Below are 25,580 nucleotides of genomic sequence, written 5' to 3'. Positions count from 1 at the left end.
CTTGTTAGAAGAAAAGGGTTGTGAATAACAAGTGGAAAAGCCCATGTACTTACATACACGGACACAGTCAGGACAACTGATAGAAAGAGCAACTGTTTGTGTAAGGAACTGTTCTGCTTTGCACTGATAAGGCCGTGCACTGTCCGCCCCCCCCCCCCCCCCCCCCCCCGTCCCTCTGCGTGTGTGTGTGTGTGCGCTCGCGCGCACGTGTGTGTGTGTGTGTGTTTGTGTGTGGCTCAACTGTATCAAGTTGTGTGTGTTCCCTCCACAACCCTTTTGCGCTTTTGACAATGTTTTTGGTCGTGGAAGCTTTGTAATGACCCGGTTGGCGTAGCAAATAACATTTTCTGAGTTCTCTCTCTCTCTCCCTCTCTCTCTCTCTCTCCAAAACGCACACATTTATAACACACACACACACGCGCGCGCACTGAATACAAAAAAGTGAGTTAAACTTAAAACCAGTTTAATGGATTAAAACAACAACAACAACAACAACAACAACAACAACAACAACATAAAAAAAAACTGAGTCACACCCACGACCAATGCCTCTGGTTCTAATTGTACAAAAAAATGCCTTCCTGGGCTATTATGGCTCTTCAGTTATGACAAATTTATAACAGGCTAAAATGACTGAATAGACAAACAAAACAGATTATTAATGGAGTTAAACATAAAATCAGTTTAATGGATAAAATCAACAACAACAACAACACAAGAAGAACATAAAAACAACAAAATAAAATACAACAAAATAAAATACAACATAAAAAAAACCATAACAAGATAACAACTGATTCACATCCATGACCAATGTCACTGGTTATAAATGTAACAAAAATGCCTTCTGGGCTTTTATGGGTCTTTGTGACGAATTTGTAACAGGTTAAAAAAATGATTGAATGGAGAAACAAATTAAACAGAACAACTCCTTGACAGCTATAGAATCTGGATAAAAATCAGTTGGTGGGGAAGTTTTCAGGGCATCCTCATTTAGACTAAAAGTTTGTGGACGGCCACCCGCTCAAAATCGCCACAGAGATTTCGGAGGTAAAATGTATAAACTACAATGTTTCATATAATGCACGTATGTACATAAACTTATCCTGTTTTACTAATTATGTAAGTATTGTAGTAGTAGTAGTAGTAGTTTTTATAGTAGATTTAGTCCCTCTTTAGGGCGAGGGCCAGATGCAAAAAAGTATACCAATGCTTATTCTGTTACCCTCGTAAAATAAAGAATTGTCATTGTCATTGTCATTGTCTCTCTCGCTCTCTCTGAGTCTCTTTCTCTCTCCGAGTCTTTCTCTCTCTCTCTTTCTCAAGCACGCACTGAGAGTCACTGACATCTTTCAGTTCGAAACGAACCGGAAAACGCTTGTCATTCCGGAAAAGACGTAACAGCTGAACGTCACGATTGTATTAAATATGTTATCTTACTTCCCACCAGCGCCTCGGGATGTGCTTTCGGTTTGCTCTCTTCCAAGAAACAAGTCTGAGTCTCGCCATTTGTTGAACGATTGCACAGCGAGAAGTGTAAAGTTTTCTACATATCGCTGAGTGGGACGTTGTCCCAGTTGTGGTTATAGGAAAACCATTCGTTTCGAGGTTGAGACAACAGCAGTTTCGATGATATTGTCTCAATCATGGTGAGTTAAACCTTAGCCTATATATATATATTTACCAAGAACGATCTTTTTAAATCGCGGTGTGTGGTGGCAAACAAACAAAAAAGTAGGGCACCAGAGCAGCCGTGTTGTGTACTGTTAGCATAACCGGTGCAGCCACCGACATGTTCTTTGTAAACGATCAGCCGCACTGACTTTCTGCCACTTGCCAAAACCGACGCGTACGTTGTTGCTGTTGAATCTTGTGTGTGTCTTACACGTTACACAATGTTTGAGTGAGATGCTGCTTTCACCAGTGTATTCGCTCTTGCTTTTGGTGTCGGCACTTGCCTGTCATTGGATTTCTTTGAGCTCAATGTCAAAAAATCGACAGGCCAACCGGGCCCGGTTACCGTATGAATGTTCAGAATCTCTAAACGCGTAAACACAGTGACTGACTAAAATCAACCCCAATAGTGAGCTTTGTAAAACCAGAGACTGTAGAGTACACTAGCTACACTATCTGGTAAAACTCACAATTATCAACCCGGGAACTCGGTATGTTATGATGATATGATATGATATGTTGACAGACTGGTACTGAGGCTGTTGAGCCTTTGTCTGATATTTTGATCAGTTGCTATCCCAGCCTAACTTTGAGCTAGGTAACCTACACGATCTTTTGACCGTGGCCTATTCTATCAACTTTTTCTTGGTTGGTGGGAATTTGTAGTGCATTAAAACTGACTCCAGATTTTCACAATCTGTAGGGCCCAGGTTTAAAACTCAAGATTATCATTGTTAGCCCTGATTCCAAAGGTCGCATACATGTAATTTTTGACTTGTCCCTGACAAAATATTTTGCTAGAGTCTCAGCTTGAATTATATAGGAGATTAACACAATGACATAGCGTTAATTTCTGTCATACTGCATGTCAATGAGGGAGTCATTTTCGAGTGTCTGTTTGTATCATTAATTTACATTGTGTCTGTAGATAGCAAAAATCCTTCTCTGACACATATTTTTTTCTGATCGACAATACATACACAGTATTGGCGTTAACCGGTAATTAACAGTATTTTACCGGTTGAAACGAGAAATTACCGGAACAAAATTGGCTGCCGGGTTGACCTACCGGTGGTTTTTTTAGAACTACCGGTTGTTGTTTTTTGCTGGTAGAACAATACAACCAGTACTCTTGAGTTGGACTCTAACTGGTTCCAATGACCAGCCTATAGTTTTTTCTGCCGGACTGTTTACATCTTAAAAGTTTGCGTACCGCCTTGAACAAATACTAGCGCCATCACTGAATTACACAGTACTCAGCACAAATCATCGAGTCAGTGATTCTCGCACTGTTATCACTGCAATGTGGTCTTGCTTTTTCACACTGCAGGATTAACTAGGCCAGTTAGCACACGACACGACACGAAGTCACTGTGTCATGATCATGGGAGACACGAATCACTATTGACAAAACGCACAGGCACTCGTCTCGAGGGCGTGTACAAGGTAGTTTACGCAGGGGCGGATCAGTTGCTTTGTAAGGGGGGGGCACTTTGAATCGAAAGTGAATGTGATGGGCGCGAAGCGCCCGAATTTGCTAGGGGGGTCCGGGGGCATGCCCCCCCGGAAAAATAATTTGCCCAAAGAAGCAACTGAAAATGGTGCCATCTGGTGCCATTTGAACTCAGAAATGGTCATAGAATCAGCATAGAAAAATCTTTTTTTTTCTTCTTCTTTTTACATTTAGTCAAGTTTTGACTAAATGTTTTAACGTAGAGGGGGGAATCGAGACGAGGGTCGTGGTGTATGTGCGTGTGTGTGTGTGTAGACCTGTCTGTGTGTGTGTGTGTGTGTAGAGCGATTCAGACTAAACTACTGGACCGATCTTTATGAAATTTGACATGAGAGTTCCTGGGTATGAAATCCCCGAACATTTTCTTCATTGTTTTGATAAATGTCTTTGATGACGTCATATCCGGCTTTTCGTGAAAGTGGAGGCGGCACTGCCACGCCCTCATTTTTCAACCAAATTGGTTGAAATTTTGGTCAGGTAATGTTCGACGAAGCCCGGACGCGAAATTTTTTTTCACACGTCAGTTGCGGGCTTTCAATCCCGAAGGCTATTTCCGAGGATTTCCGAGTAGCTACGAACGTAAACGGAAGTTCCGATGTGTTCGGATGCTTATCGATTTGAGTTGTCGTTCGTGTCTCGCTGACCCAGTACACGGTAGCGCTGGAATGAGTGCAATCCGAGCTACGAACTTTGCCGATTGCAATCTAGAAATGATCGTCACTGCTGCAGGGTCAATGTGTGAATTAATAGGATAGAGCGAAAAGAATGCACTCAGCACTCGCTCGCTGATGTTGGCTACCTATCCCTAAGAAGAAGAAGAAGATCCATGCTGAGGCTCATAAACTCCCAGCCTGCAGAACATCATACAGACAGCAGTCAGTCTTTCTTTCCTCGCACCATTGGCGAATGGAACGCCCTCCCACCACAGGCAGTATCCTCAGCCTCGGACATTTTCCTCTCACTGATTGTCAATCATCGGTTTGGATCAACCAGCAGGTAAGTTATTGTTTTTAAAATCCAAGACATGACCATTGCAAACGTGGCCTTTGTAGAACTGAGCAAGATTCATCTGTTGTGTATGTCATGTGTGTGTTACTGAGTAACTGGGTGTGACTGTGAGTCACAGAGTGTGTGCTTGTTGTGTTCTTATTTTTTTTACTCAAGTTTAGAAAATGCTTGATCTTTAATCTATATGCACAGAATCAAATGTTGCTGTATCAGTGTATGAACTATGGTTGTAATTAGTGAGTGATTTGGCTCTGATAGTGAAGTTGAAATAGTACTTATTTCATTTTCAAGACATGTTAATAGTTATGTTAATATTGTTATGGTTTTTTTCAGGCCTCCCGAGAAACCAGAGGTGATGTGCATCATTCATACAGCTCCTGTCTTTCAGTTCCAACAGTTTACCTTTAAACATGGATACATGTACTGGAGAGGTATCAGGATGACTTGGCGTGGTGCTTTACATTACAGACTACCCCTGAAGAGTAAGTTACACATTTATAAGGTATTGGTGATGGTAGTCTGTAGCTATAAACATGCATGTACTGATGTAGATCATTCAGCAGTCTTTTGTTCTTTGTAAATTGTATTACATTTACAAGTACTTTGTAGATGAAATTATTCATACATTTGAAGATGCATAGTAATACTGTGCATGGTAATTCACTAATTGGTATGATGTACTTTGTATACATAATGGTACAAATATCTTTATTTTCTCTCTCCTTCTCATCTTAAAGTTTGTTGCAACCCTATACTCATAAAGTGCATTATGCTGTTTGTATTCATGAACATTGATTTGAACTATTGTGATGCAAGAAAGTAAAACATGAAATAGCTAGAATGAAAGATTTACTCATTACTCAAATTATTTTAAATACAGTCAGTCCTTTCCTTGGCTCACAATCACAGATCTGGCCAGTTTTTTTTATAGTTTTTTTAAATTTTTTACATGGAATAAGAGTTATATAATATAGTAAAACGTATCAACACCCTGACTGCCCCTGCGCAGTGTTAGAATTTTCTGAATGACTTCACATCACATTTCTCAACAAAACTGTAAGGTGTCAACGCTAAATAGGGAATGTGTGTGGGATGAGGGCTCATGCTGTCAATTAAAAAAATAGTAAATTTCCATCACATTCCAGAAAAACCGCTCACATCAGCAGCATAACAAGATATCATGTCGTTAGAAAGGTTCTTGTGAGGAAGTCTTTTTAATTTTAATGATGAAAGATTCTTTTTAATTTTAATGATGAAAGTATATAAATAAATGGTTTTCACAGGAAGGAATGATGGCACCTGTAATATTACAGAACAATGTTTACAGTTTAGTTAATAGTTGTCACTGTCAGTATCACCCACACCATTCTCCATCCCACTGATTGTGTGAAGAACAAGTACATGTATTACTTCCTACCTACCTTCCGGCACCCCCACCACACACCCTCTTCTCAATACCAAAAACATATCCCCATCAGCGCACAGCAAAGTCTGAATGTGCTCAGTATGTAATACATTTTCTTTATTTTCCAGGAAGTGGGGTGCCGAGATATGACGTGCAGGCAGCTTGCAGAGTGGTGCCTGGCTTTGCTGAGGATGATGATCAGATTCAGTCCATTCTGTGCTGACAGAGCTACCAGAACTGACCCACACTGCTGGCATGACCTTTACAGCTGCATTCAACACTTTACTTTTACGCTGGTAACTTTACGGTTGCTCTCTCTCGATTGAGCATTTTTATTTTAACTAAGGGGAAAAAGTAAATGCCTCTGCAGAGATTCGAACCTAGGACCTTGAGATTTTCAGGCCCATATCCTAACCACTAGTTTTTTTTATTGTAAGATGGATATATGTCTAGTGGATGCAGCTACATGTACAAATGTGCCAAATTAGAACTTGCATTCTCAGCCTATAGTTTTCTTGGGCCATTCATGTGAGTACTAAATATTGTGAATGCATTGGTATTCCTAGACTATCACACATGTGAGACTGCCTTTTCTTACTTTTGTGAAATGTGTGAACTCACTTTGTTTACCTCTTTGTGTTAATAAATGCAGTTTATCAGTTACCTCTGTTGGTTTCTTCTGCAAGTATGTCAAATGGCCCACACTCACCCTCATGCGCACATACACACAGACACGCACAAAATCAGATCTCAAGTGTAAGTATTCTTTTTGCAGTTTTATTTTAATGCCCATAATCAGTCAAACAAATAATTATATCATCACACTTGCACCTAAGCTTAAAGTAGCAGTCCTGCATACATGTGTAATGTGTAAATGTTTCAGGTCACCATCTGTCCTGGCTTGAACATGCAATAAGAACACCTCTACACAAACACACGTACAGTCAACTGGCTAGCTGCTTCCCTGTAAGGCCAACAAAAAAAAATAGGTGTGGTTACGGTAACATAGCCAAAAAAAATAGGGTAGGTAGGTAGGCAATCACTTTTTTTTTTTTAAACTTTTTTTTCAAGTTTCTAATGTGTACAAATTAAACCTAATTGACAGGGAAATAAGTGTGCGACACGGGCGCTTTTGCTTTCATTGCGTTTTTTGTACTCGGTTTTTTTTTTTTTTTTTTACAAATGTAATAAAAAGTTATAGGATCGGCCCCTAAAAATAGGGTAGGTCGGGTTACCGTAACCACACCTATTTTTTTTTTTTTAGGCCTAAGGCATATTTGTCTATGAATTAATCGATTTTCCGCAGACAGCAGCCAGGTAGTGGATCTTTAGTATATGTCCAAGCAGACGGTTGATCTTATTACAACACATCAAGGAAATATTTAAAAAAAAACTGATTCCAAAATCTAACCTTCCAAAGTTCATAATCAAAATAAAGAAGAATGGTATGTTACTGGAACCCTTTATTTATGACTTAAGGCAATGTGCGGCAGTAAAATGACCAAACTTAAAGGTACTGAACTTGTCAAATCCAGGTGCACGGATCCCCTGGGGCTTTTAGTCATACCTCAGGCAGCTATCCGTTAGAAGAACTACCAAGTTTCATTGACTTGCACCCAAAGAGTCAAGAACTGCGATTTTTTTACGAATTAATTTCGGACTCTGTCCCGGCTGGTCTTGACCTATTTTTGGATCTAAATTTAGATCAGGTAGATCACCACATCATGCACAAAAAGACACGTACGTCACTGCAAACAATGTGAGACATCATCATGAGTTTGTGTAAAACAAAATGGAGGCCGGAATCACTCATTTGAATCGAACTCAGACCAAACACCACGTAATAACTAGGTTAATTTATGCACTCGCGTGAACAAGAAACTGTCGAGCTTCACAGATGTCGTCGTTGGGTAGTTTTGGGTTTGTTTTACTACCATAAGGGGATTTTTGAACTGTAAATGCACTCAGCTGCAACAAAAACGCAAAACTAAGGCTGTGAGCTGCATTGTGCCTTTAAACTTGAAGAATAGTCTAGAATAGGAATAACTTGGTTTTCTGGTTAATTCTTGAAGTGACTTATTAAAATGAATGAAAACATTGTGGATGGATATAGACTGCTGTTGCTGTGGAATCTAGCATTAACAGCACCATATGGGATTTCTAGAAAACAGTTTTACAGCAACATCATACATCAAAAATTCATAATATTTAAGGATACACATGTATTATATCTACAATCATAAAGAACGTGTTTTTTGTTAAAAACTACAGTTGAATTTAAATTATTGTAATGAATATGCAGTAAGAAATTTGTTCATCCTCATGACAAAAGATATCAAAATTCAACTGTAGTCTGTTGTCAAAAATCGTTCTATATGATTGTAGATTGATACATGTGTATCTTTGTGCCAAATATTAGGAATTTCTGATGTATGATGTCGCTGTTAAACAGTTTCCTAGAAATCCAATGTAACGACTGTTTCCAACGGCACTCTACATCGATCAGTATTCACAATTCTCCGAAAGCGGCGTATGGCTGCCTAAATGGCGGGGTAAAAAGGATCATACACGTAAAAATCCACTCGTGCAAAAACACGAGTGTACATGGGAGTTTCAGCACACGAACGCAGAAGAAGTATTCACAATTGTTTTATTTATTTTTATGCAGAAAACCAGGTTATTCCATGTATTTTCCGAATTCAATTTTACTGCCGCACATTTCCTTAAAGGCACAGTGCAGCTCACAGCCTTCGTTTTGCGTTTTTGTTGCAGCTGAGTGCATTTACAGTTCAAAAATCCTCCTATGGTAGTAAAACAAACCCAAAACTACCCAACGACGACATCTGTGAAGCTCGACAGTTTCTTGTTCACGCGAGTGCATAAATTAACCTAGTTATTACGTGGTGTTTGGTCGGAGTTCGATTCAACTGAGTGATTCCGGCATCCATTTTGTTTTACACAAACTCATGATGACGTCTGACATAGTTTGCTAGTGACGTGTCTTTTTGTGCATGATGTGGTGATCTACCTGATCTAAATTTAGATCCAAAAATAGGTCAAGACCAGCCGGGTCTGAGTACGAAATTAATTCGTAAAAAAATCGCAGTTCTTGACTCTTTGGGTGCAGGTCAATGAAACTTGGTAGTTCTTCTAACGGATAGCTGCCTGAGGTATGACTAAAAGCCCCAGGGGCTCTGTGCACCTGGATTTGACAAGTTCAGTATAGTACCTTTAAGAAAATGTAAGATTTACTGAACTTTGACCCAGCAGTTTTTGTAAGTGGACAGGCCTTAGTTTTATTTCGGTGGCATAATAATTCAATGCGCTTCGTCAAAATGTCTTGAACTGAAAACAAAAGCAGACGCAAGACTTATGGTCAGTTGGAGTTGTCTCCCGTACTCCTAACTTGAATGTGCTGCATACAGGTGTACCCAAACAGCTCATATCACAAACGGTTTGGAATTCCCAAAAACGCAAGATCCGCACTGCACAACTTCAGTTCAGCGCTCGGTCTCTTTTTGAAAATGTGTATCTTGAGAGAAAAATATAGAATATTGCACCGTCCAAAGGAATGGAGTTCTTATGGGACAATGACAGCGCTCAGTTCAAAACGATAGGACAACTTTTTAAATGAGGCAGGGCCGGACTACCAGGGGGGGGTTATGGGGGTTGCGCAACCCCCCCCCCCCCCTAGCCTAAACATGTACCTCACTTATTTAAAACATTTTTTATGATTGTTTATTTTATGCCGTTTCATGCAAGGAGCGACCATTTTCCTATCTCAGAATATGACCTACCCATCAGCTTCAGGGGGCTTCGCCCCCTGACCCCCACAATATAGGGGCTCTGCCCCTTGACCCAGCCCAGGGGAACATCCCCCTGGACCACCACTGGCAACCCCCCCCCCACCCCTCCTCTTAGCCTAGTCCGGCCCTGTGAGGCGTAGCGGGCCTTTAAAACATTGACAAAAATGTACAATAGCAACAAGTTGTAATGCTCAATACAACCAATACTGAGTGGACATTTACAATACTAGGAAACAGTTCTTTTTGTCCGATGATCCTCTGCGGCTGTTGCTGTAGTTTCCCCATCGATCATAGCTGGACTTGGATAGCACTGCTTTTCATCCACATTCACTTGCCAGGTCTTCGTCATCTTCAGTCACTACTGACAAATGAATGAAAAAGGAACGGATCTTAAACACAACGACAAGAACAAGTCTAAGTATGAGTATAAAGGAATAAGTTGTGTACTGTTTGTAACTGACACACATACACACACTAAACCCACATAAATGCCAAGAGCTTAAACATTCTTTTTCCCTGGTAGACAAGTTCAAATAAAATCCCCCGACTCCCCCCCCCCCCCCCCCCCCCCTACTGCGTCTGATTTTTGTTGGAACCCCAAAGACAGTGATTAAGTGGATTTCCATTATAGTCAAGGCTGTTTTCAATGTAACTTGTAAGCTACAGAACATGTAGTGATGTACACACATACAACTTTAACTTGTCTACATTGTATACATGTCTGTCACCATATTTGAATACATTCAGTTCACTAATTCAGTCAAAATTTCACTGAATGTAAAACGACATATTATTCTAGAAAGATATCAATGCCACTGTCCTACATTATCATAGGAATCATGTGTGTCAAGTTCTATTATTATTTTCCTTTTAAAGTTTTACGCTCTCTGTGCTCTACACACATGCATAATATACATGTTATACATACTCAAAAAAGGAAAATAATAATAGAACTTGACACACAGTTTCATTGAGATAATTATATCCTGACAGTGACAGTGTTTACTGCAATGCATTTTTTTTTAATCAAACATACACACTGAAAGTCATGCGCTTCTAGTATATTAGTAATGGTTCCAATACGGGAGGAAGTGATCACCATACTGGTGAAATAAGGATAAGAGCTTGCGGTTTGGAGTCTAAGTCAGTAGGTGTTCATTATTTTATTATTATCCCTGAACCTGAATTATAAAAAAAAACCACCACTCTCTCAGTCTTGCTCACAGTCACACACGCACACCTCCACATGAGTTATTCTGACCAGAACTTGAGAATGAGAGAGAGGGGAAGGAAAAAACACACTGTATGTCATAACACTGACACTGACAGTTGTACATAATAAAACCTTTTACCTGATTCGTCGCTGGCCATGCAGCAATCGGTTGGCTTTTTCAGCTGAGAGGAGACCTGCAATAAAATAATAGATGAAGTACCAATCATGGGAACATCACTTTCAAAATGGTGAGTACTAGCAGAGCAGTAGAACCATTGATTGCCTTTCAGTTTCAAAGAAACGCACTGTAACCAGCCAGCCTGGGTAAGTCAGCAATTTGATTCTTGAACTAGCCTCCAACCTGCTTGCAATTATATTCCGAGAAGATTATCTATTTTTAATTCTAGCATTAAAACATTTGACCAGCACTAGCTTTGATTTTTTTATTCACTGTCTTGGAAGTTGGATTCAATCTTAAAAAAAAAGGATTTTTAAAATATTATGACTCATGCATCTCGAATTGGGTCAAAAAGAGGTTGCAAAAACATGGCAGTGGTACTCTTCTTCTTCTCCACATTAATGAGGAAATCCCTGTACAGGGCAACTATCTTCGTACCTGACGTAAGGCAAGGATACATACATACACGTACATGTACATGCATCCAATGTTGTTGTCAGAGACTGACACTCAGTGACTGTCAGTGACAGTGAGCGGAGTGACACATGTTGCAACACATACTCGCAAAGACCCACTCAAGTATAAAACGAAACATGGAAACTTACCTCTGGTTAATATGCAATGGTTCGCCCGTCCCAATTCTCTCGCATTAGCAAACATCATTGGAGATTCTTTCCGAATTGATCACCTTCGCTCCTTGCCTTGGACTGCCATTTTGTAACTTGACTAAAAACCGAAACGCTATAGGTCTGACAAACCACGCTCAACGTCCAAAATAACTTGAGGAGGAAAAAAAAAAGAGCACACAATCTTTTTAGGGGCAAAAACGTTGTTTTGAAATCTCCGAAGCTGCTTGCAAAGTCAAAGATGACGCAGAGATCTGTACAGTATCTCCCTGGATGACGGCAAGGATAGTTCGACTCGGCTCTTTGACTTGGTAAACATCGGAACTTCCGATTACGTTCGTAGTAGTACTCGGAACCAGCCTTCGGGATTGAAAGCCCGCAACTGACGTGTGAAAAAAAATTTCGCAGCCCGGACTTCGGTATTGCATTTCAGCGTGGTGGCTTAAAAATTAATTAATGACTTTGGTCATTAAAAATCTGAAAATTGTAAAAAAAATATGTTTTTTATAAAACGATCCAAATTTACGTTTATCTTATTTTCCATCATTTGCTGATTCCAAAAACATATAAATATGTTATATTCGGATTAAAAACAAGCTCTGAAAATTAAATATATAAAAATTATTATCAAAATTAAATTTTCCAAATCAATTTAAAAACATTTTCATTTTATTCCTTGTCGGTTCCTGATTCCAAAAACATATATATATATGATATGTTTGGATTAAAAATACGCTCAGAAAGTTAAAACGAAGAGAGGTACAGAAAAGCGTGCTATCCTTCCCAGCGCAACTACTACCCCGCTCTTCTTGTCAATTTCACTGCCTATGCCGTGAGCGGTGGACTGACGATGCTACGAGTATACGGTCTTGCTGCGTTGCATTGCGTTCAGTTTCATTCTGTGAGTTCGACAGCTACTTGACTAAATGTATTTTCGCCTAACGCGGCTTGTTTTTTTGTGTTTTTTTCGGGGGGAGGTGGGGCACGTGCCCCCTGTGCCCCCCCCCCCCCCCCCTCGTCCGCCCCTGTTACGGTACTATAGAAACTGTATTACAAATGACCGTCCATCACCCTAACCAATTGTTTGACATCCAAGTCATAAGCCCCACCTATCTCGTGTCGAGTGCCAGTGACAAAAAGGTGACGTTTTCATGTCCGTATCACAAATGTGACCCTCCACCACGAAATGAGTCGCATGTCACCTTTGCATGATTTTCATATTTTTACATTTTCCTATAGAGTTTTTTTATGCTCTATCCAGTGGTGAAAACTGTTTTAGAAAAGAGCGAAAACTGTTTGAGTTATAAGTCTGTGACTATGGTGACCCTCACACTGTTACCAGACACTCCCCGGACTTATATTAAGCCTAGCTCAGAACCGCGCGAGGTGACATGCGACTTATTTCGTGGTGGAGGGTCACAAATGTTTAAAATTGCTTGTCAAATCGGGTTGAAGATCACAAGAAGTGTAACTTAATGTGTGGTTTCTGTGGAAGGGAAAATCCTCCAGTTTTCATGTGTTTGAAGAATGTGCCTCATGCGACGCAACTTCAGCCAGTGCTGGGCAGCTGTGTGAGGATTAACGTTTTAGCTTTATGGTATGTTTTGTGTTTGCAAAATATATTGAAACAAAAAAATTGTCAGCTTTCACACCAATTCTAGACTAGACATTTTTTTGCGTGATCAAATTTCAGACGTATGTTACTGTCTCATAGGCCAATATTTTCTACTCTTGACAGACATGTCAGAATTCAATGGGTCAGTTGATCAACTTCCAGCCCAAATGATCGGATATAGTTGATTTTAAAGCATTGATCAGTGATATGATGCCAACATTCAACCCTGTACACGCATCAACACACAAACAATTTCCCCCCTTGGTGAAGTTAAAGTCAGACTAGTTTTATCTATTTTTTTTAACAAGTATCGGTCATGTCTTTTTTCACCGTTTTAGGGTTAAACTAAATTTTATTCAGTAACAAAATCTGTAATTTATTAATTGTTTTTATGGAGGAATTTGTCAAAATATTCATTTGTTTTCTCTTTCGAGTTGTTTTTAAGTATCAAGTTAGGAACTGAATGCCAACCTGCGTATATTTTAATAGTTATTTATGTGATTTCACTAGGGGCTTGTATGCATGTGCTATCAGGGGCGGACCTAGTTGTGAATAAGGGGGGGGTTCCAAATTGGAGCAGGGGTCCAGTGGCCGCTCAGGCCCCGGTGGGGTCCAGGGGCAAAGCCCTGGTGGGGGGTCTGGGGGGTGAAGCCCCCCAAATGCTGAAGGAATTTTATTTTTTTAGGTCAATCGGAGGCCTCTCCTGGAAGATAACAAGGTATCTATTCAGTAAATATGCGTGTACAAATATGTGCGCCTTTGACTTTGAGAAGGCAATGTGCTATTTTATATAAACTACTATTTCAATATAACTAATCATTTCAAAAATAATTCGGAGGGGGGTTAGCCTTTGAGTTTCTCGTCAGTTTCAAGCATGTTGCATTTGGAAGGAAGGAAAGCACAAGCGCTTTATTTTTTTTACTAAAAAAAAATAAAAATAAAAAAAAAACGGATGGGGGAGGGGGGGGTTCCGGGCACCCAGGAACCCCCCCCTAGGTCCGCCCCTGGCTATGTCTCGTATGTTGGGGGAGAGCAGGGTAAATTGTAACTCTTTTTACTCTAACCATTCTCTTGCTCTCACTTTACTATATAATTTATATATATGACAAGACTCTCCTTATATCGGTATGATGATACATCTCTCCCCTTTAAGCAGATTGGGTTCCTTTATATCCAAAGCTAAAATACATGCGGAGCTACGGCGTCATACTGTAAAATTAAAAAGCCGAAAAAAAAGGCTGGGAAGGTTGTAACACAAGTGTCTATGTTACAACTTACCCCGGACCATAATTTATATAGATGTCACCATGTAGCTCTCACGTGCAATGTTTAATCATTATGTAGTCTTGGCAAGCCTTTCTTTGTTTTTTATATTCACCAGCAGGCAGCATATTCTGAACACTGAATTTCTGTTTGCTGTGTGTGTATGCAGTTGTTTTATTTGCGAAGACAATACGAAAATGTTGGTCACCGCTGGGTAACCTGGTGTCCAATAGCATGAATAGATACCACATGAGCTTGTATCAAATTGCGTGACCGGGCCAGTCGATCCAAATTTCCTACTCCACAGTCTTAAAAAAGTGCATTGTTGTAGTAAACTTGACGTTTCCTTTGTGTGTGTATTTTATTTGTAATCCTATTTCCTTTATTTCAAAAAGTTCAATAACAAAAAATTGGTATGCTACACCTTTACATACACATAGGTTGTTTTTATCTATGCTTCTCTTTTTATATTTCAATTAACAGTTGAGTTATGAACTTTTATACTAACATATTTGTCGAGCTCCAAAATAATGAAACCTTCGATTACAATGTATTCTACTTCTGACAAAATGTTGATCCTCCTTACTTCATTATACTACCCGTCATTAAAAAAAAAACTAGGCAGATGCGTATGAGTGCAGATCTTTGTGATGAGGCCTTTTGTTGTAGGGGATTCTGGGCTCCCAATATGGACCGGCTCCTAATATGGACCACCTCCTGTTTTGACAAACTAACGGCGCTAGAGCGCTCAAAAAAGTTTTATTCGCTGTATTCACCCTCTCTGGATAACTTGCACATGTCAAAACAGTTGCAGAAACAGAAATCTCAAAACCGTTTGGCTTTTTCTCTTTTTTCGCTTTTGGCAGCGTTCACTCTAAATTTGCCGCGTAAAACGGACTCGTTTCTGTCCACAGCCAAAGCTTTTATCACACAAAAATTGCTATATATGACAGCTAAGACCGCATTTGTTACATTTTAGCAGTGTTGACCCCGAGTTTCTACTGCAAACAAAAAATAATAGCAAAATCTCAAAGTATGTGCGAGTCCCCTAATATGGACCACCTTCAACAAATCGAAGAAAAAGAAGCTAAAGGCTTTTTTCATTTATTCATTAAGAAGCTTGCTGGAAATAACCTATTACTAGCTCTCGAGATTTAAAAAAAATATAACAAAAAGTCTTCTTTTCGTGGAAGTTGATAATTTTATTATTTTCACTCTGTTTTTGATAAGCTTCTTTAGTTTCCTGGTGTGCTTCAAATAATGCTCTCATCAACCCGAAACAGATCAATCTAAAGCATATTTGAATTAGTCTGACTTGTACACAATGTTGTATCATGCTATTTTGAAGTATATGGGGCTTTTTACAGTGATTCGTGAAGGCCGCTTCACTGGTCCATATTAGGCGCCCAGGCTCCTAATATGGACCATTTGTGATTTTTTTCTGTATTTAATTTTTGCTGAATGTCTATCAAAGCTATTTCACTCTAATTAGGCCTAAGGGTTAACCTAAGAGAGAAGGACTACCAAACACAAAATGAAACTTCTTCGCAAGAAAACAAGCTAGTTATTAGCATGAAATAAAAAGTGGTCCATATTAGGAGCCTTTCCCCTAGAACCCGTTATATGACTGGAAAGGCCATTCATCACCATACCATATTCTGCAAACACGTTGATTTTTCATCATGACCGGCTTGAAAACCCACATTAATGGCTTCTTCTTCTTCTTGCGTTCGCCGTCACACCATCAGTTTAGTCTGCGAGACGAATGACGTCGATCGTGGCTTCCAGGTCTTGTCTGCTCCCATAGTTTGGTGCGGAGAGGGACTGATGCTGGCCACACTTTGTCTCTGATTGGTTTGAGTTGGGGGCATGTCATTAAGGCATGTTCTGGAGTCTGGTCTTCCAGACCACAGGGACAGGTTGGTGATGGGGTCAGCTTCAGCTTCCTGAACATGTGGGCGTTGAGGCGACAGTGACCAGTTCGTAGTCGCATGATCACTACTTGCTGCCATCGTTCTAGGAGATTCTTTCTTTCTTTCTTTCTTTATTTGGTGTTTAACGTCCTTTTCAACCGTTCAAGGTTATATCGCGACGGTTCTAGGAGATGAATGGCTTCTAAGTAAAATGATTCCTACACCGGTCGACATGCCATAACGTCATTGTTAGACAAGATATTATAAGTGATCAAAACTGACTGTTTTTGGATACAAATTCGATTTTTTTTTTCCCAATGACATGCAAAACTTTTTCTCTTTTAGCAGTTCTGATTTGTTGTCGATTTTAAAGAAGGAATCTTGATTTTGTAAATTTCATTTTGGATGGTGTCTGTATTGTAGGTTCCATTGTGCAGACACTGCCTCATGCAAAACCAATCTGTTTGCTGAACATGGCAGGGGAAATGGGTGGCCTTTCCACTGATATAACTGGTTTTACATTAAACTCTCTGATCACCGCAAAGATGTGCGCTTACCTGTATCTGCCCTTTTTTATGACAATATCAGTTTATTTATGAATAGAACAAAAGCAAGGTAAGAAACTGATCTGCTTCTACAAATGTGTGAAATGTGAAGGTTCTATCTTGAAAAACATCCGAGAAAACCTCAACGTTACGTTGTTTGTTGTTGTTGTTTGATGGGTTTTTTTTTGTTTTTTATTCACGCACGGCCTTCGGGGCGGCCTAAACACTGCCCATTACTAAGACTCTCCTGATTACTCAGGTGAGTCAAAAAGCTTTCTGCTGCTGCCTCGAATATGGACCATTTTGTGTTTCATGCTTATACGTAAACAAATCCTAAGGGTCTTGTGATTTAGGCGCCCCCAGCATAAGAGGGGGTCCATATTAGGAGCCAGTCCGTGTTTGGGTCCCTTCCGCTAACTTTGGGGAGATTTCTTGTACATGTATCCCTTTTCTTGTCTCTGCAGGGAACAGTTTCTGCAAGGAAAACTCATGGATGGATGAAAGAAAATAAAAGCGTCAGCGAGCCTAGCAGCCTGGAAATGGGCCTTTGACTAACTTAAATTAAAAACTGAAAAAGCAGTACCACTCAGGAATTTTGATCTTGTGACACAAGGAACATCAAAAATACTTACTTTTTTCCCTTTTTTTTAAAAACAGCACCAACACCAACACAATTACTACTCCGTCTCTTGATCTTTAGTGAGAAACAGCAGCAAACCGCACGATATAGTTTGGTCCTCTGACACAACGGAAAACCACGCACCAAAGCGTTTCTTCACAGCAACTAGCACAGCAACATGTCGTTCGAAGTGAATTTCGGCAGCCAGTCCAACGCACCAGACAGAGGCGGTGGGTCAAGAGGAGGCCGGCACAGAGGAGGGCAAAGGGCGGAACAGCACAAAGACCAGTCAGGCAAAACGGAGCCAGGCGATCGTGACCAGTCCAGAGGAAGGGGGAGAGGTCGCGGGGGACGAAGACGAGCAGGAAGAGGATACAGAGGACGGGGACGAGGAGGCAATCGTGCTGCAGGCGAGGGGAACAAAGAGGACGAAGAAGGGGAATACGATGAAGATGATGGTGGTGACAGCGACGGAGGAAGCAGCGTGACCAGCGAAGGTCAAGGACGAGGAGGCCGAAGAGGAGGAGATCGAGGAAGAGGCCACGGCGGAAGAGATCATGGCGGAAGAGGAAGGGGAGGCAACCAGGGGTACGAACAGAGGGGAGGTAAAGAAGCTACGCATCACACAGAGGGACAGCCGAAGGAAGTCCACATTCACCACTACTACTCTCACGGGCCTAACGAGACACCCCCTCCACCCCCTCAAGGTGGGACGTACCCCCCTCCTTCTGGGAATTACCACCAGCCTTACCCTGGCCCTCCTCCTCCTCCTCCCAGCTACCCGAGCTACCCCCAACAACCTCCAACCTCATACCCGTCTCAACCAGGCTACCAGCCAGCCTACCCTCCTACCTACGGGCAGCCCTTTCCCGCCCACGCGACCTTCAGCCAAGCGGGCCCACTCCCAGGCTCTAGACCACCCCTTCTGAATCAGCCTCCTCTGTACACTTCACCCAGTCAGACCCCTTATCGACAACCCCAACCCGAGCAGAATTATAACACAGGTTATCAGAAGCACCAACAACAGAGCCGTTCGGAGCCAGGGCAATCTGCAGGATCAGAGAGAGGGAGTCGTCAGAATCTGAACCAGAGACCGGCTGCAGAAAAGGGAGGAGAGGGCAAACAAAAGCAGCAAGACCAACACACGAAAAAAGGACCAAAGTCGAAGAGGAACGAATCCGAGCAAAGGGAAAACACTGGGAATCAAGACAAGGCTCGCAAGGCCGGACAGAAACAGGAGGACGGCGAGGCTGCCAAGCCTAGCAACATCCCAGAGCTCGGTCCTGACGAATGGATCAAGATCTTCAACCTACTACTCAGGCAGTTCCAGGGGCGGACGAAACTGGGAACGCTCTTGTCCCAGAAAGGAAACCTCTTCAAGGGATTCAGCCATGAAGACGCTGCAGAGTGGCTAAAGCACTCCAACCGCTTCTTGACTTTCGAGAAGAACGGCGTGGTGAAGTACGTCTCCGTCAGCTACAAAGAAGCCCGCTCCTGCTTCAAGTACAAGAAGCACAACACAGACAGATGCGTGAACGAAACCTGCCCTTGGTTCCACATCTGCAGGGACTTTATCGCCGGCTGCTGCCCTTGGGACTCCAGTTGTCACTTCAACCACAGCTTCCACACCAAGAGCAACGCCAAGGTGTGTGTTGAAGCTGGGCTGCAGGCCTTTACTGATGAAGAGATCCGAATTATTTCGTTCCGTAGCTCACCAGTGGTTTGCATGAAGTTCGGCAAGGGTGCCTGTCAAGAATTAGACTGCCCAGATATTCACATCTGTCCCCAGTTCCTGAGAGATGAATGCAACGACGAAGCCTGCAACTTTGGTCACTTGGTCAAGGGGCCTGAGCACAACAACTGGGTGCTGACGACCTACCACATGCAGGGAATCCCAGAGCAAACCTTGCGTAAGATGGTCATCGCACCTGATACTGACCTTTCTGCACTCGATGCCCAAGCAAAGCAGGTACCACCCGACCCTGCCGAAAAGTTCAAGAAGCCTGCACCTGGTATGAAAAAAGCGCAAAGCAAGGACAGACTTCTGGACAACTCAGAGACGCCTGCCACAAAAGGGCAAAATCTGCAGAAGGGGCGCAGTCAGGAGGCTTTGTTCCAAAAGTTAGAGATGTTGCTCCCCACAACTTTTCCAGTACAAGAAAAGCGCGTTCGTAGGCGTGGCAAACAACAAAGTGGGCGTGATCAAGACGAGAATGGGCGTGATGAAGAGCAAAACTGGCATGGCAAAGAGCAGATGGTGCGATCTTTAAGTCCTCAACAGTCACCTCCAAAGCCATCGCAACGCCCAAGGCCGCTCTCGCCGAACAGGGCTGCTTCGAAGGAGGGTAAGTAATGAACGGGTTATTTACAGTAGAAGAAATGTTGTAGTGTTATGTATATCTGCTGCAATGTCGATCAATTGATACAGACATACACTGACAAATCTCACTGCAGAGTCAAACTAAGTGGCTAAGACATTCAACAAACTGGTGTTCTAAGATGACTCCGTGATCTGCTGAAAACGTGTGAGTAAGGAAGTCTCAAGCTAGCTAACTAGCTGTAATCATACTTAGCATGTGAGCAGCCACAGAGTAGAATCTAACATGGACATGCTTAACACAAACGCATGCTACGCAAAGACCTAAATATATATGGGTGCGCATGTTTGGTGTGTATACTTGGCGATTTGTATCATTAATGGAACAAATAGAGTCAATAGTCCCCTCCGTAACATTTTCTGACATTGAATATACTTTCCCTTTTGACAAAGAATTGAAGATCTTTCTCTTGTTGGTACATAGTTTAAGAGCATCCCTCCACTTGGGCACATGTATATATGTAAAAACAGGCTCCGTCCTGTGTTTGCTGCATTAGTTCTGCAGGTTGACAGTGGTATCAGTTACACAATGTCATGCAATCCATCAACAAATGTCCCACTGTGCACGAAAACCAGCCAGTGTGTACACGTTTGGCATGTGTTTGTGTGGAAGGATGTTTTCATTACATGTAAAAGCCCAAACAGATCTGTGGTGGTTGACCGGCACGGTACGCGGTTGGCCTAGTGGTGAGGCGTCCGCCCCGTGATCGGGAGGTCGTGGGTTCGAACCCCGGCCGGGTCATACCTAAGACTTTAAAATTGGCAATCTAGTGGCTGCTCCGCCTGGCGTCTGGCATTATGGGGTTAGTGCTAGGACTGGTTGGTCCGGTGTCAGAATAATGTGACTGGGTGAGACATATGAAGCCTGTGCTGCGACTTCTGTCTTGTGTGTGGTGCACGTTATATGTCAAAGCAGCACCGCCCTGATATGGCCCTTCGTGGTCGGCTGGGCGTTAAGCAAACAAATAAACAAACAGATCTGTGGTGGTTGACACAGCAGTTTACACGGGAAGCAGAGTACCTTTGAACAGGCAATCATTGCTGAACCGGTCTCGCATGACCCCCAGGGCTGAGGTGCACGACAAAGGTACCTCCCAAACGGGAGCCACCCACAGAGTTGGATTGGTTGAAACTGAGATGTGTTGTGATTTCAACGAATCCGAACACGTGGTTTGTTACATGTTCTCTCCCCTTTGGGTGGCACCCACTTTCGGTTCGTGCATCTCAGCCCTGGTTTCTCTAGATACAAAAAAACCCAGCTATTTAACTGTAACAAACCAACAAAGAAACCTTCGAACAGCCAGTAAACAAAAAAACATTTTCAGGTGGAGACAACCAGAGGCCGTGGCCTGCCAGCCACTACACTCATCTGTGCGAGCAGTTCTCTTGGACTGGCAAGTGCAGCAGAAACTACCTGTGTCCCAGGTATCACCATAGGGATAAGCCGCCTCACGTCTGGCAGGTACACGTCTCTATGGAGTGGCAGGACTTTTCCACCACTGACAACTTCGACATCGAGCAGCACTTCTGTGCTCTGGCGTCGCACGAGGTCTTTGAGGTAAGTATTTCACTTACGTATGTACAGGTGCTAACTGGGCAACGGTAGTAACTGGACAGCAGTGGGCAAGTAATGACTTCTCCCTGAACGACCGCTTTTTGCCGATGAGCGCAGTTAAAAGCGTCTTGCACACAGGTCTAATATTGTAGCCGTCGCGAGGCTTATGCCCGAGGAATGATGTATACATACGAATGTAAGATATTGTCACAGTCTTTCCAGTGCAAACAAAAATTCGCTCACCGTCTTTTATCTGGTCAGGCCTTTAAGCGCCCATAAGGCCATCCGTCAACTTGGACACATACCAAAGATCAACACCCTCAGCTTTATGTACAGACTTCGAACTTTATGATGAATCGATGTTTTAGCAAACACTAAAGTGTCTATCTGCGGAATTAGTTAATCCAAAATGTCCACCTCTGCACATGAAGCAGCCAATATATTGATTTTTGGCTCACGTAAGTGTAGCCTATGCGATGATAAACTTTGTCTGTCTGTGCGTGCGTGCGTGCGTGCGTGCGTGCGTGCGTGCGTGTGTGTGTGTGTGTGTGATAGAAACTTTAACATTTCCGAGTCTATGGATTACGTCAGTCTCGGTCAAAAGTGTTTGACGTGTGTGATAGAAACTATTTGAAGACGTCACATTATGACGTAAGAGGGTTAGACGTCACGCAAAGGAATTACTGAACGTCTCGGTCATTGTTATTGTGAGCGGGCCGAGACTACTTGGCAGATCCAGGGTCTCGCTTTCTTGCACAGTTTCACCTATGCTTACTGTGTGTGTGTGTGTGTGGTGTGTGTGTGTGTGTGTGTGTGTGTGTGTGTGTGTGTGTGTGTGTGTGTGTATGTGTGACGGAGTGATTGAGTTTGTGTTACTGTTTGTCGATTTCTTACGTGAGCCTTGAAGGCTTCGCCTCTTGTTTGGTTTGTGTGGGGGGTTGACTTTACCTCATGTAAAATTCTGGGCATATCTGTGAAGGTGAGCCGAATCTTTTACACGGGATGGAAGTCTGCATGCTCGTTCAATATGCTTCTTCTTGTCTTATGTGTCAGGAGACTGCTTAGGTCTTAATCAGAGGAAATGCTTCCCTCTGTTATTTCAATGCTCTAACGTAGCTAATACATTTTCGACATGTGGTTCTAAGCTTTTCTGTGTGTTGCTGTCTTGTCGAGTTTTTGATGTAAATACTTCATTTTCGACACAGAAAAGCGCTTTATTATGTTTTGGCCTTCTTGGCCTCCCAATCCCATGAGGGTCTTTTGTGCAAACCAAAGACATGGAGAGTATGTCATTGTATGTCTCTTGAGGTAACTAGTTAATTTTTCATTTCATCGTGACTTTTGTATCGGAAACAAGTAGTGAGGGCCTTGTGTTCCAAAGGGACTGGAGATAGAGGACATGAAGTCAAGTCAATGCGTTCTCGTATGCAACTTGTAGTGGAATCTTGTAGCGATGGCCTTGTGTTGGAATCTTGTAGTGATGGCCTTGTGTTGGAATCTTGTATCGATGGCCTTGTGTTGGAATCTGGTAGCGATGGTCTTGTGTTGGAATCTGGTGGCGATGGTCTTGTGTTGGAATCTTGTAGCGATGGCCTTGTGTTGGAATCTTGTAGCGATGGTCTTGTGTGTTGGAATCTTGTAGCGATGGCCTTGTGTTCCAATGGGGATGGAGAAGACGAGAAGTCTAGTAAAGTTAGGTCAATGCGTGCTCGTAATCTCTGCAGGCTGTTCTGGACAACATTGGAGGTGTAAAGCTGTCCCTGGATTTCAACGCCATGACGGCAAAGGTGCTCAACAACTATGGGGCAGACTCCGCCATGTCTCCGGGCCTGCTGCTCAAACTGCGGAGATGGTCCACGCCTTCCTACGTGGAAACCGAGGGTAACACGCCCCTAAACTACTACACTCAGTGGTGCTGGTACCAGATGGGCGACCAGGGGAAGATGCAGCCTTTTATTCCGGTAAGATAGAAAAACAAGAACAAGAATTTAATTCGCCATATAGCATAAAAGCCATTGGTATTTATCCTGGTGTGGAACCAATCGTTCATACACTCCTGCATCTATGATACAATCATATACAAATAAAAATAAATTAAAGGGTTACAACAAGTACAAGTCAAAGTCATCACCGAAGTACAGATAACAAATATGGATCCACCAATATAGTCATTAATTTTGCACTGAAGGAACAAGAGTATTATCTCTTGTTAGCTTCCTTGCTTGCATAGCTTTGTCAAATGCTTTCAAATTACTTTCATTGGCTAATTACACATTTCAATTCCTATTATTTCACCCCAAAATCAAAGTATGACTGCGTAAATAGAGCAAGGGGGAGGGACGTACGGTCACGTAAATGCCTTCTCCTGAACACACACAAAATAACAACAAAAACCAAAACGAGTGCACATGGGAGCTGCAGCCCGCGAACGCAGAAAAACAAAAAGAAAATTCCCGCCATTTTATGTATTATCTTTTTGTGTCTTTTGGCCACAGGGAACGCTTCAGTACACACTGGAGGAGAAGTCCAACCGGGGTCAACAGAAGTATTTCTTTGAGGCTGGGGAAGAGCGCTTCTTACTTCTGCTGCAGGAGATGGTCCTGATCAATCTGACTCAGGGAAGCAGTTCTAACGTCATGCGTCGTCCAGTCTCATCTTTTCCTGATATGTAAGTCAGGCTTGACTGAAATTCGAAAACATATATATATAGGCTGCTTATAGTAACATCCTAAAATCAATGATAATAATTATAGTAGCTAGATTAAGATGTTTAACAGGATTTAACGTTCCAACTGTACAAAACAACAACTGAACTTTAAACAAGAAGAGCAAACGCTCGATCGAGTCACTTTCGCAGTTCTGAATATTATATGAGGCATCAGATGGACAGGAAGAAATTGCTATTCACAACACAATGAGTCACGTTCACATAAAATTTGAGCCCGGTCACTTTTATAGTTTCCGAGAAAAGCCCAACGTTAAGTTGTGTGTTGCCGAACAGAAAAGGCTAGTTATCTCCCTTGTTTTTCTGATAACGTTCGTAAAAGGCTACAGATGTAAATACTTTGATGTAAAGAATAATCCTACAAAGTTTCAATCACATCCGATGAACTTTGTCAAAGATATAAAATGTCTAATTTTTCCTTTGACGCTGACCTGTGACCTTGAAAAAGGTCAAAGGTCAACGAAACCATCGTTAAAGTGTAGAGGTCATTGGAGGTCACGACTAAACAAAATATGAGCCCGATCGCTTTGATAGTTTCCGAGAAAAGTCCAACGTTAAGGTGGTGTCTACGGACGGCCGGCCGGACGGCCGGCCGGACAGACTAACACTGACCGATTACATAGAGTCACTTTTTCTCAAGTGACTCAAAAAACCTTCTACCTTTTACTGTGGTTCACATAAATGTGAATAGTTTTTAAAAGAGTAGGCCGAGAACAAAACGGAGAATAAGATTGATGCTGAATCTGTTTCACATGACCCCCTGAGTTCTTGAGACAAGAAACAACAATAAACAACCTAGAACAACAAACAACAAACAAAAACAAAACATCAACAAAAAGCACATTGATACAGTTCACTTTATCATCGTTTGCAGGTCTACTTTCCTGCTGAGCGAACCGCCACACTGCCGCCATGCCAACCTGCCGACCCACTGGAGCAGCATTGACCACTACCAGGACTTTGAGATGGTGGAATTGGACAGCTCGGGGACAGAGTACCTGGACGTTGCCAGATCCTTCCACACAACTGTCACCCGTGAATCCGACACCATTCTGCGTGTGTTCAGGGTTCAAAACCCGGGCCTGTGGGACAAATATTGCAGGTGAGTCTTCTATTGCTCATCTATGTAGGTCCAAATGTTGGATTAGTATGACGTCCTCGTGGACTTTGATTTTTGTGATTTGAATGTGAAATACCTCTGAGAATGTCTGGTAAGCTCTTTGATGGTTGTTCAAATTTTACTGCCGTTTGTCAATGGTGTGCATCCTTAAAGGCATATTAACTCGATGAATATACACGCTAATTGCTTTACCAACAGCTGGAGACATGCTAAATTAAGTTCCCTGCAAAATATTGTGGTCTAGGACCCCTTAAATGTTGAGATATTTGAATTTTTATTTTGATCTAGATCGTCCTATTTATAGATTTGCCAACAGAGGGAACGTTGACGCAAGGGAAATAACTCCGCGTCTTTGTTGACATCCTCACTTTTTCAGAGGCTAGAACAAGCTGTAATGCATGTATATGGTCCGCGCATTGCGACAT

At 42.1% G+C, this 25,580-nt stretch overlaps 2 protein-coding genes and 1 long non-coding RNA gene across 4 annotated transcripts in view; 2 read left to right on the top strand and 1 right to left on the bottom strand.

Moving 5' to 3' along the window:
- Window positions 1–510: 510 nt before the first annotated feature.
- Window positions 511–25,580, top strand: part of LOC138978273 (uncharacterized) — a 32,651-nt gene continuing 7,581 nt past the window's right edge. For both annotated transcript variants that reach the window (XR_011459627.1, XM_070350944.1), the window contains exons 1-6: window positions 511–1,649; window positions 17,224–19,723; window positions 21,081–21,313; window positions 23,035–23,271; window positions 23,806–23,978; window positions 24,910–25,137. Coding sequence is in view for 1 of the 2 variants with exons in the window: in XM_070350944.1 (XP_070207045.1) it covers window positions 17,557–19,723; window positions 21,081–21,313; window positions 23,035–23,271; window positions 23,806–23,978; window positions 24,910–25,137 (3,038 nt within the window). In the remaining variant the exon portion in view is untranslated. The remainder of the gene's footprint in view (window positions 1,650–17,223; window positions 19,724–21,080; window positions 21,314–23,034; window positions 23,272–23,805; window positions 23,979–24,909; window positions 25,138–25,580) is intronic.
- On the top strand, window positions 3,265–6,263 carry LOC138978274 (uncharacterized). The gene is made up of 3 exons (XM_070350945.1): window positions 3,265–4,183; window positions 4,529–4,677; window positions 5,729–6,263. The coding sequence occupies exons 1-3, from the start codon at window positions 4,014–4,016 to the stop codon at window positions 5,821–5,823; spliced, it is 414 nt and encodes a 137-aa protein (XP_070207046.1). The 5' UTR covers window positions 3,265–4,013; the 3' UTR covers window positions 5,824–6,263.
- LOC138979207 (uncharacterized) lies at window positions 9,518–12,366 on the bottom strand. The gene is made up of 3 exons (XR_011459934.1): window positions 11,403–12,366; window positions 10,759–10,813; window positions 9,518–9,767 (listed from the first exon to the last, which is right to left on the bottom strand). It is a non-coding gene; the product is annotated as an uncharacterized lncRNA (long non-coding RNA).

This window comes from Littorina saxatilis, linkage group LG10 (assembly GCF_037325665.1).
Source record: "Littorina saxatilis isolate snail1 linkage group LG10, US_GU_Lsax_2.0, whole genome shotgun sequence".
NCBI lineage: Eukaryota > Metazoa > Mollusca > Gastropoda > Littorinimorpha > Littorinidae > Littorina > Littorina saxatilis.
Note: the sequence above shows the minus strand (reverse complement) of the source record. Positions and strands in the feature narration are given on the sequence as shown.